The 12,192-nt window shown below is 36.0% G+C and overlaps 1 protein-coding gene across 1 annotated transcript in view; it reads left to right on the top strand.

Annotated features, from left to right (window-relative positions):
- The window catches only part of LOC127029911 (lipoxygenase homology domain-containing protein 1-like), a 143,059-nt gene that overhangs the window by 73,171 nt on the left and 57,696 nt on the right, over positions 1 to 12,192 (top strand). The window contains exons 20-22 of the mRNA XM_050915731.1: positions 38 to 251; positions 1,596 to 1,786; positions 4,147 to 4,357. Coding sequence (XP_050771688.1) covers positions 38 to 251; positions 1,596 to 1,786; positions 4,147 to 4,357 — 616 coding nt within the window. The remainder of the gene's footprint in view (positions 1 to 37; positions 252 to 1,595; positions 1,787 to 4,146; positions 4,358 to 12,192) is intronic.

The raw sequence follows: 12,192 nt of genomic DNA, 5'->3' as shown, positions 1-12,192 counted from the left end.
CAAACTCTGTTTTTTGAAGTATTTCCCTTTTTTGCAGGTGGATTCATTTTTGGTGAAAGCTGTTTCTCTGAGTCATTTGCAAAAAGTGGTCATAGGACATGATGGAGAAGGCTACGGGGCTGGGATGTACCTCAAGATGGTAACAGTCAAGGAATCACAAGACTCAGACAAAGAATGGGTCTTCCCATTGTGGAACTGGCTTGATACTCATCTGGGATTATGTGAGACTGTTTGTGAGATTGTGACAGTTGGTAAGCTCTTCTGCGAAACTGGCCTGCTTGTTTAAATTTTTTTTTAAATTTGGCTACAGCTCTTTCAGACCTCTATCATATCTTCCTTTTATTGAAAATGTGAATTTTCAGTTTGATCTTACTCTTATAGCAAAACCACATCTGGTAAGGTCAAAGTTAATAAAATTCCATCTTGTCAATGTGTTGTGTATGGAACACTTGCCTTCCAAATTAAATATAGCACATTGCAATGAAAGATTTAAAGCTGATTAGGGTTTGGGAAGTGTGCCTCATGGGGATAAATAGCTTCAGTTTTATGCACCACTTTTCAGCTAGCTTAGGATCTCATTTGAAATCCAGGGAAAAGTTACTTTAGTGAAATGAGCCTAGTCTTTACCTGTGGTGTTATTCCACAGCACAAAGCAACAGTTCTGGTATGCTCAGTTTCTGCTCAGTTTAAGCCTACTATGCCACAATTAGTGCAAATCTAAACCTGGATGTATTTAGCAAAAGAACACTTACAGCAGGACCTTTAGTCATTTAGAACTAGTAGAAAAGATTCCTTCCTTCAATCCTGTGAAAACCATTCCATGTAAAGTAAATGAGCTACTAAAGTTTGTCCAGAGGGAGTAACACAGCTTAAAAACATAAGGTGTCCATGATAGATACGCAGGTATTCAGTTGTGTGTTTTTTCTGAGTTGTAGAAAGTACATTTTACTGAGCTGTTCCTTTCCATTAAATCATTTTCATTTCCCATAGAATGGTTACAGAATGAAAACGAAGGATAACAGCAATTAATGAAGAAAAAGAGAGGGAGATAGTAATATTGATCTTCTGAGGATCTGGCAAATATTTTTGTGTGTTTATTATAGGTTTACCTGTCAGTCTCGCACTATTACAGCACATATTATATTGCTAGGTAAGACCTAGTTACAAGTAGAGTTCATTAGTATTATTCATTTTGCATTAGGTGCCTACATGCTACAGATGGCTGGTGCTTCTAAACGATAAATTGGGTTTAGTAACATTGATTGCTTTTTTAAGAACAATTAATTAGACCTCTAAAAGGTGATTGAATGTTCTCTTAGCAATTACTTCCAAACATGACAAGGAAAATACCTTAGCATCAAGAAAATAGCTCTGAAACTAAATTTTAAACACAGAAAGAACATTAAGCTGTTAAATTCTTAGCAAAAAAATATAATAAAGGTATTGATGTGTTATTCTTAGTGAACTGTTGCTATAGATACAACATAACCTGCCAATAGAGCTTTGTTTGTGTACCGTAAAGGCTACGGTGCTGCTATATTATGCCGTTCTCTCATGTTGTCATCTTTCCTCTTTCTCTTTCATAATTTTTAAAGGTAGAAGATTGACTTCTAGTCCTAAACTGCCTGAAATCAACATGAAGTCATCAGGTCTCTGGATAATGGACATCACTGGATCTGACTTGAGCAACAAAGAGGATCCAATATGCCTCTCTTTTATCTTCTATGGCAACCTGAATCGCAAAAAGTTGCCACTTCAAGTTACAGAAAAAGCAATTCAGATCAAAGTACTTCAACCTTTCTCTATTGAAAGAAAAGCCTAAGAATCATGTAGCTGATAACCCACTTAATTCTGAGATAAATTATTTCTTTAAACTAAACTACCAAATTGATTTTTAAGTCCTCTGTGTAGTTTGGCACAGGTCATCATTTTTGTTTATAGGTGGTAACACTGTCACTTGAACAATGGTTTTTGAATGAGCAGATTGTCCCAATGTCTCATACTGAGAATGCTTAAGTGAGCAAATTGGTCCCTTGGTGCATATCACAGTATATACCACACTGCAGGTACTGATTTACATGTTTTGTCGATCTCACAAAAGTAATTTGTAAACATACAATATGCCATGGGATCCTATAGAGCTTTTGGGGCCAATGATAGAGAAGGAAGAATCACAAATGAGATGAAACTTACAGAAAGTTAATTTTTCTCTTTCAAGTAATTTATTCATCCCTGCCACCAAGTTTCTCCAGGCTAACTGCCTTTTCTTGCATGGTTTCTCTCTTTTTTTGCCTGTCATTTTCACTTGCTTTTTCCTCTTGATCAGCTCCTTTTTACCCACAACTTTTCTCTTTCTTTATTCAGTTCTTCTGCCCTTCCATCGTTTGTCTTCACTTCCTCCTATTACCCATTAACTGAAATATTAACAAGCGTCTGAGGTCCACTTTCATTGAATTGTAGCCTGCTTCTTTCCCCAATGCTCTTACTTCCCTCTTGTAGCTATAATTCCTTCCCAGTGCCAACGCTGTGTTACTCTTAGGCTTTTCTGGTTTTGCTCTCCATGAAAGACCAGTTCCGTAGAATTTGGAACTGACCTGAAGGTAAACACTGCAGACACCTCCTCTGGCTCAGGAAATCCCTGAGCCACAAAGTGCTGAAAGCTAGGACAATATTCAAGGGAAGTGTGACTACTACTTGTCCTGTTCTTGTACTGCTTGTTCCATCCTTCTGTTGTCCTTTGTGGGTTTTGAGGAAATGGTTGATCCTGTGAGAAAACTGGAAGTTTTAACCTTGATTGGTTCCTCAGCCTTAGTTTTAACCTTGATCAGTTCATCCTGCAGCTGCAGAAACAAATACAAGATAGGACTGAGGGAATGGGAGCAAGTGGGCAGACAGGGAAGTAGGAACTTCACAAGCCAGCTTTGCATCAGAGAAATATGTCCATGAAGCCACATCCTTAAAGATGTTTCTTCAGGATTGACTGCTGGAACCGTGGAAGCAGGTAGCAAGAGAAAATCAGGAAAAAAAAAAAAAGGGGTGAAGAGACCCCTGGCAAAAAGCCTGAAAAGTGAGTGAAAATACATTACTTTTCATTTTGGGGTTCATCAGAAAGCAGCCTTGGAGCTGTGAATGAAGAAACTGTTTCCTGGTTCTTCTTTCTATTAGTCAGGTTAATTGAACTTAATGATTGAGCTAAAGAAATAATTGGCTGTTTTTTGATGTTCCTCTTTTCTTTAATGAAAGAGGAAATAAGCAGACTAGACTAGGCCATAAACATGATCCAAAAAGAGGAGCACCCAGAAGGTTTTCCTAAGTTATTTCCAAGAGCCTATGGTAAATATAAAGAAATAGTGTGAAACTGGAAGTACCTTGTCAGAGGAAAGGCTGAAGTCAGGTCACATGCACTTCTCCTAGCTGGGCAGTATTTGAAATGAAAGAGCAGGGGAAAGAGTAGGGAATAGGAAAAGACAACTTCTGTTTTCTCCCTTCTTTTTCCCTTACAAGGATAAAGTACTGGTTTAAAAACAAAAATTATAGTTATCTAAGGCCTCCTCTACTTTCACTTGCTCAAGCAATGGTATGTCATAGCGATGCTGTACTATCCCCAGTAGAACTAGAAGATTTTTTCTCAAGCATGAATGCAAGAAGAGGAAGATTTTAATGGACGGCTTCTATATGAAAACATGACGTAGGGTGAAGATGGACGATCTCTTCGATGTTGCCTCAGAATCGGATTGATTCTCCTTCAAATTTATAGTTAATTGCACCATTTTTATATTACAAGTTGTAAGAAATATTTCTAATAGTGTTCAAAATTTTAAAAATTGACTAAAGCTTCTGTGCCTGCAAATAGTCTACTGAATCAGTGTAATACACATGAACACTGTGCCTTGTTCTGTGTACAAATTTCAGCAGTGACTGCCATCACTCATTCCCCGATATCAAACCTCAAGCATTCCATCTCCTCATTCACATTAGTAAATCAATTTTGTATTGATTAGAAAGGGGAAAAACAGTAGCAGTTATAAATCTGCCCCAATTCTTTAACTACTGAAGTTTGTTCAACTGTTGCATACAGCTGTCAACTACCTTTGATCTGGCACAATTAGAATGAGATCCATTAATCTTCTCTTTCTCCTCACGTAGGATGAACTGGCAGATATTGGCTCAATATACAAAGTTCAGGTAACTGGCCCACATAGCGAGCTAAAACAGCCATGGCACTTAGATTTACTGCATATGAAGCACACAGGCACAAAGGAAGAGATGTATTTAGCTTTTGACTGCTGGTTCAACCCTAATGAAGACAAATGTGTGGAACTGCCAGCTCTCTATGCAGATCAGGAGCCTTTGCCTGGTAAGCTAAGTCCTTTTTTGTTACTGGGGTCAGGATCTGTCACTGGAATACCAGTATATCTCTCTTGGGCCTGAAATACTGTGTGAGGATTTCCACAAGATTTCAATATTAATGAATATGTTGGTTTTGCACACGCATTTATCACAAAAGAAAGCTGAGAAAACAGAAATCATTGGTATCAGGATTATGACAGATGTTATAACTGCTGACACCAAACATAGAATTTGGTTTCTTTCATGTTAGATGATCTTACAGTTTTAGCTCTTGATTATTTATCTCTTCAAATTAATGCTATGTCAGCTGAAGATGTGTACAAAATATCATCTACTGTGTGATATTACCTGAATCTTCCTATTCACAAAGAAATGTATGTGACCTAGAAACATAGTAAATTTTTTAAGAATGAAAGAATTGCAAAGACTGCCTACAAAACAGAGATAGAATTTTTAAAATGTGTTACAATCAGCCAGCAAAAAGAGATCCAAGAATTTCAATTGCACTAGTGTTTTATTGATGTTGATGAGAAATTTATAGTACAGCAAGTAATATTCCACAAAAATATATATTAAGTTGCATGTTTCTCTGCTGTTAGTAACACATGTGAATTGTATGATGCCAGAGAGATAATAAAGTGATGTCTCCCAACCCCCAGGAATATGGAGAGGAACAACCAATTGCATACTGATAACTTGATCACTAGCTATTTAAGAACAGGCTTCCCATCTATCCAGCTCATTAGAATAAAGAGGATTGATGGGGATAGTAAAGATCATATATTGAAGCTTTTAGTGTCAGTTAAGAGGTTTATTGCTAGAGGCTATAGTACAAAGAGTGTTCTGCTTAAATAGAAACTAATAGAAAAAGATGGAAGTGGCCCAGAAAAAGGAATAAAATATTCCATGTGAACTTTTGCACAATATTCTCTAAGGAGATTTTCCTAAATATTTTATCCCATTTAAGGTTGAAACTTGAACAAATAAAACACTGAAGACCTTTTAAATCTCTGGGTTTGTGTGGGTTTGCATAATTTTAGACAATTAGTAGCCTTGTATTCATTTACGGAAAAAATCTTATGATTTTAGGGTTTTGAATCATCAGATTCAAAACAACATTGGATGTTGGATGTAATATATGTAGGGTGTACAATCATGAATATAGTAAATCTAGACCTTGTTAAAAAGCTCTATTTCCCCAATTTATTTATGAAAAAATGGGGAAAATTGTAAGTATTGGTAATTATTTTCAGAATTCAAAATTGCTAAATGTTTAACTACATATAAAAAGTCCAGAAATTCAAACAAAAAAATTTTCTAGAATACACCCCTCAAAGCCTCTATTATGCTAAGAACCAAATGGAGATACTGTCAGACAGCATTATCCTGATTTGTAAAGCAGTTCAGTTTTGAGGTATATTAGAAAGTTAAGGTGTTTTTCTTGGAAAATTTCTTGGAAAAAGATGTGTATATACTCTCCCACAAAAATTATTCCATAGATGGGTAGTATCTACTAACCTAGGAAATTTCTCACAAACCATTTTGTGGAGTCCAGTGATCTACAACTGGAAGTGTTAATATCAGCGTTATTCTTTGTAGTCCCAATGCTAATTCAGTCTAAAATTACTAGAGACAAAAAAAAATTTCATTTTTATGTGTTTGATCTCATTATTGCTTTGAAAGAGACATCCATTTACGGAGATGTCTTTAATGAACGTCTTCATACAAGAAATTCAAATAAAGACAAAAGAACAATTTTGAAAGATATTGATCATTGCTATTCCCAGACAAAGCAAACAACAGGTATATAACTTTATAGGAAGCAAAGTAAATGCTAAAAACTAAGCATCCAGATAAACAGTAACCTTTATCAGTAATCTCAATTGCCTGGTTGTAATGAAGACCATACTAATATAATTACTTCTGTTCTAAACTAAGTGATTCCATGAGATTTAGCAAGGTGAAAATACATATAAATGCTAATCTGTAATCTTCAGGAAAATTGCAATTCCTTTGTTAAAAGCAGTGGCCGCTCCCAATTTTCCCCTGCATCTACAAACACAGTTGTTCCATGTTTTTTCATCTCCTTCTGAGCTCTAATGTATCCTCTGTCCATGTCTCCTGCATATCCCACCTCATCTGGTGGGGCATGAGGAAGATTTTTCATGCCCAGTAAATCCCACCACAGTTATCAGATATCATTCAATCTATTCTTAATAATTAAAAACAAAAAAATGAACAAAAAATAAGCAAAATATAAACGTGAATCTCTGAAATTGCTTTTTCTTCTATCTGTAGAAATATTTCTTCTTAAAAGTGAGTGCCCAAGGCCAGACTATAGGTAACTTCCCAGATACAATTATATTAAAAAAACAAGGTCAAATGATTCTATTGCATAATTTCATTAGGTTCTGTGGGATTATCTCAGAGCTGAATTTGTATTCTGGATATTAGCTAGTATCACAGAAGCAAGTAATTTTTTGGATTTCTTTTCTTTAGTCTGTCCATCCTAGTGTTTGTGAGCACATTATTTTAGTCTCTCTCTATCATGGGCTGAATTATTTATCATGCACCTTTTTGGACTTTGAATTTTATGAATTGTGTGATAATTCTGTGCAGGACATTGATGTGCATATTAACACACTGGCACAAAGTCATGGCACACAATAACAACATTTTAGAAATTCTTGCTGTTAGACTCCATATTTCTTGATGATTTCTAGATAATTTCTTGATGATTTTTAGAATGCCATTATTTGTGACTGCAGTTGAAGGCATGCACCAGGAGTTACATAGCAATAGGAGCTGTTTGAAGCTACAGTAAGAACTTTGCAATATGTAGCTGTCAAAGTAACTATTGAAGATCAATGTTACCTTCTCTTTACTAAAGGATTTTTAATACCGTTTGTGAACTGGCCTCTTCTGGTTGACATTAGGCTCCTGTGACACAAATAAAGTGTTTTTTTCTGCAGTCTCTGACATCCTGCTCCTCCTCCCTCCCCGAGTCAAGTCTGTTAACATAAGAACATGAAGAGTTTAAGTGTTTAATATCTGTAGTAAGAAACATCTGTATTGACAAACATATTGATCTTTATTAAAAATCACCCAAATTTATGTTTTTAAAGTTAATAGATAAAGTATAACATTTCCACTGCTTTGTGAATCACAATAGGTCATTATTATGTAGTAGTGCATCACTATGTGTGTGAGCATAGAGAAGTAGTTGCTCACTACAGGATACTTAACTCTTCCAGATACAATTCAGTCCAGAAGCTCATATTTATCAAATAATTCCTTTGTCATTAAAGTTCATGGTAAGTCTCATGTTATCTTCCAAATTAAAGTAGTTTAGAGATGCTTCAGCTAATGTAGTCTTTTGACTTATTACGTTTATTAGCTCAAGCATGGCACCAAACTCACATGAACCAGGCTGGCTCAGGTGTAGAGCTGGTGAAGTGAATCGTGCTGTTCCACTTACTTTTACTGATTCAAATTCCTGCTCACTCAAGCATCTTTCTACCACACTCTGTTGTGTAGGTTAGATGAACCCTGTACTTTTGACTAGATTAATAAGATCAGATATTCAACTGGCATAAACTGATTTGCTCCACTGTCTTGAGCATATTAGCTGTGTGGTTTTGCACAAATCCTCAATTGAGGATCTTGTCCTGAACCTTTAATTTCACAGAAAGGGTGATTTTAATTTTTTGAGACTTGTTATGTGATAAATTAGCAGGGTTAGGTATCAAATTTAGTTTTCCACATTTTTTTGCCATAGAACCAAATGAACATTTCGAAAATATCCCTGCCTGCTCTACTCACCTTTGATTCTTAGTTGCCTAACATTCATTTAAAACCAAAACTGATTCAATGGAATTATGACAATAACCTCTGGAATACTCATTCCCCATATTGCCTTTTTCTATTTATTTTACTATTTTGTAGAGTAGAATTTTTGCAGAAGCCTATGAAAAAAAAAGTCCTGTCAGCTATATCTAACACCTCTGAAATACAGCACCTTATCCTGCCCCATTTGCATTCTCATCCCTACCATTTTATCTTTCCATGGAGAACCTGACAAGCTACAGAGGAGAGCAGTAAGAGAAAAGGTCTTGAGAGCTCCAGCAGGAGGAGTTCATTTGATAGTTTATTTCCTCCCCCACAGCTTTTCTTACTGTTTCCCCCCCAATTGGAAAAATTACCTGCATTGCCTGATTTCATTACAAAGCTAAAATCACAATGGTATAAAAGGTTTAACTATACCTCTGACTTACAGAAAGGATGTGATTGTACCATTTAAACTGTTCACCCTTGAAAAGCTATTGAGAGTTCTGTGGGCAAATGTTAGTGAATTATCACAATAAATGATATTTGAATACATAGTACATAGTAAATTCAACAACAATGAAAAAAGGCAAATTCAAAGCAACACCCTCTGTCCTATCTTTAATTCTTTTTTTTTTCCCCCTTTTTAATAAGCATTAGGTGATCACTTTCAGTTTTGCACTGTGTTGGCTTACATCTGAAACAGAGCTTTTATAAATAGGATTGGGAAGAGACAAAGAATGGCAAGGTTGAACAGAACACCTTATTTTAGTAGATTTTTGTTGTTGGGGTATGTTGTTCATCTGATAGTCAGAATGGTCCCAAACTCTCCCTAAAAACTTTTACCCCATCTCCCAGCATCTCTTTTGTGTTATGCCTTCCTTTGTAGGGGTTACTTTGTATATTTTTATTTCACTTATATAGTGGAAGTCCTTTCTCTGATCCAAAACCTTTGAAAATTAATGGGAAATATTTGCTGTGACTACATTAAGCTTTAAATTATGCATCAATAGATTCAGCAGATTCAGCTGAAAATACTGACTCAGCAAAAACATTAGATTTGTTTTTAATTTTCAGTGTGTATTGCGTTTGAATACTACTTGTGTGATTAAAGCTAAGCTTCTGATTAAGTATATTAAAGATTCTGGACCAAAGCAGTAAAGATGATTGTGAGCACTGTGATTTCTAATCTACCTTACATGAGTGATCAGATCTGTGGACCAAACTCTTCCGATCTTATTCACACAAGTAGCCTTTTGACTTCCATGAATCTGCTTATATGACCAAGGTATACAGGCAAGGCAACACTTTAGATGAATAACACAGAATCTTACCTTCATATCCTAACTCCTCTAAAAGCAAAAATGCCATTGGCTAAATGCCAAAGAGGCACCTGGACAGCTCATGTACTTTCAACCATCTGGATCTCCAGCAAGGGCAAGTCTGTGTAGCCACACTGACTAATGCAGCTCTTTTTTCTTTCACCTGGCAGTACATATCTAACTGCCTTGAAGAAAGGGATGAAATACATTAGGGCCTCAGTCTAGGAAAACTCTTGGTTTACTTCTTATCATCAAACATGAGTGATGCTGTCAATTACAAGTACTTTCCCAACTCTTTGTTTAAATGATTAAAAAAAAAAATCACAGGGGAAGTCCCTGAAGTAAATAGTGCTGCAGTGAAATAAAGTTACTTTTCAGAAAACAGATTTTCTCAGACATCATCCCCACATAGTAAAAGATGAAGAAAAACAAAGACATTTCAGAAGTTTATCGCAATAAACACACCTTTATTACTGGACTGATACAGCCCTTATTATTTAATGAATCCTTTTAGATATTAATTTTTCAATCAGTATGCAAACCCACCCTTTAGAACCCTCGTTCCAGTTATGTGACCTTTTTATTTTAGATGTATAAAGAAATAGCTATATAAGATGTCACAATATTTGAATTCAGGCCTTTTGATTATAACACTCAATATGAATAGCACCAACTTGTGAAAAGAGCTGTAAGAAAAGCTTAAAAATAAATATCCTCAGAACACTTTTTTTTTCTCCCTGTTTTCCTATCATCTACGCATGAAAATAAATGACAGCCTTAGCTTCTGGGTTCTAACAATCATTCTCAAACCTAGCAGAAATTTCTCATAATTATATCTTTTTAAAGGATGTACAGTTTGGTTAAATTGGGCCATTTCTATCTTGGAATAAATTTGATTCAAGAAGCAAACTGTACTGAAAATATCAGATGTTTCCAGGATGCATACTTAGATATTTGTGTATCCTGTGATGTATTTTAGACTGAAATATGTATTTCAGACTTGAATAATGTGTATTTCAGTGCTCTCTGGCTTGTATTGTCAATTGTGAGACTGAAAGTGCTTCTTAGCTTCCCTTTGGTTTCATGTCTGTCTAAAGCACCATTTCCCTTCTTTGCACACATGCTTTTCCTGGGAAAGCAGGCGTTGTACAGCCAGCCAGGTCCCAGGTAGGGACAAGCAACAGAGTGAGGCTGGAAGACTTTCTCCAGCATGTAACTGTCACATAGTCTAGATGTTGTCTACGTCTGCTTTACTGCACCAGTGATGAAGGTTGTGCGAGTTGGGGCTGAATAGTTTGGAGTAGTCAAAGATAGCTCCATACTTGCAAAATGTTGGATTTTAAGGGTGCTCAGTCCTTAAAAAAAAAAATCAGTCTTGAAGCTTGTGACAAAAAAGTTGAAGAGAGAATATATGCATTCTTGAATACATTCTTGGTACGTGTGCATTGCTTATTACCCACATCCCATATGTGACTTTGCATTTTACAGTGGATAAAAATGTTTTCCTCATTCTGAAAAATACTAGAAAGGTGTGTTTTACAAACCCGTGTTGCTCCAAGATAACAGCTTTTTTTCTTAGGCCAAAGTAATGATGCTCGTGGTTGGAAGCAGAGGAACATTCAGACCATCTAAGTTTAGACTCCTAACTTTTAGTGTCTATTCCTAGAATATATGGGAACCCATCACACGTGTTTTCTACAGCACCTGCCTTTCCCTGCTGACTACATAAGGATAACGTTCCTAATACAGCCACCAAAGTTAGACTCCTAAAGTGACAGCACCAACATTATGCAAATAAGCACAGATTTGTTACTGTAATCTGAGTAAAAGCAGATTTACACCACTAGGAGGAAAAAAAAACCACACCCCAAAAAACCGTTCTTATTTTTCCCTGGGCTCTTTCTTGTTAAAATGATGCAAATAACCATGAATATTGAGAATGTGACCTGCTTCTCTTGAAGTGTTTCCTTGTTCCTTGTTTTCATGATAAACTCAGGGGCTAAAATAGGTTATTTAAAAAATAAACATAGGAGTTTTCCATGAAGTTTCTTCGGAATTAATGCAATCTAGTCTCATCTACATCACTCCCCTGTGTATTGTGTCAGAAAGAGGCAAGGAAGCAGAAGCTCCACATAGTGGCCATAGGTGTCTCTTCTAATCTCTATAGCATGACCACAGCTGAGAAAATCAGGAATGCTTTCCCTTAAACTCAAATTTCACTTAGCTGATCTGTATTTGTGGGTTATTATATAGTACATGGGAGGTTCTTTGGAGACTGATACAAAATGTGAAGAGGTTTTTCTATTTATGTATTAAAGCTGATGTTGAAAGAATTTTTAATTCATTATTTCTGTTTCACATTAACGTGTTTTAACTCAAGAACATTGTAATAGTATTACGGTCTGACTAGTGAGAAAGCTTGATAGTCCTGATGCATTCATTCATTGGGAGATAATTACATGAGTTTAAAGCTTGACATAATCAGGTCCCAGCGTTCTTCCAAGCCACTTTATAAGCATAAGCTCCCATTTCATTTCAAGAAGAAAATAATAGACAGAGAGGGAAGGAAAACAAAGAAGTATGAGTAACTTGACTTAGAAAGAAGAACTTAGACTTTCCAAAGAGCATGTAAACATGAAGTATTTCTTAGAAAGGGATTCCCTACCTTAGGGGGAAGGGGGCAGTACATAGGAGA

The sequence above is a fragment of the Gymnogyps californianus genome, chromosome 2 (assembly GCF_018139145.2).
Source record: "Gymnogyps californianus isolate 813 chromosome 2, ASM1813914v2, whole genome shotgun sequence".
In the NCBI taxonomy this organism is placed as follows: Eukaryota; Metazoa; Chordata; class Aves; order Accipitriformes; family Cathartidae; genus Gymnogyps; species Gymnogyps californianus.
Note: the sequence above shows the minus strand (reverse complement) of the source record. Positions and strands in the feature narration are given on the sequence as shown.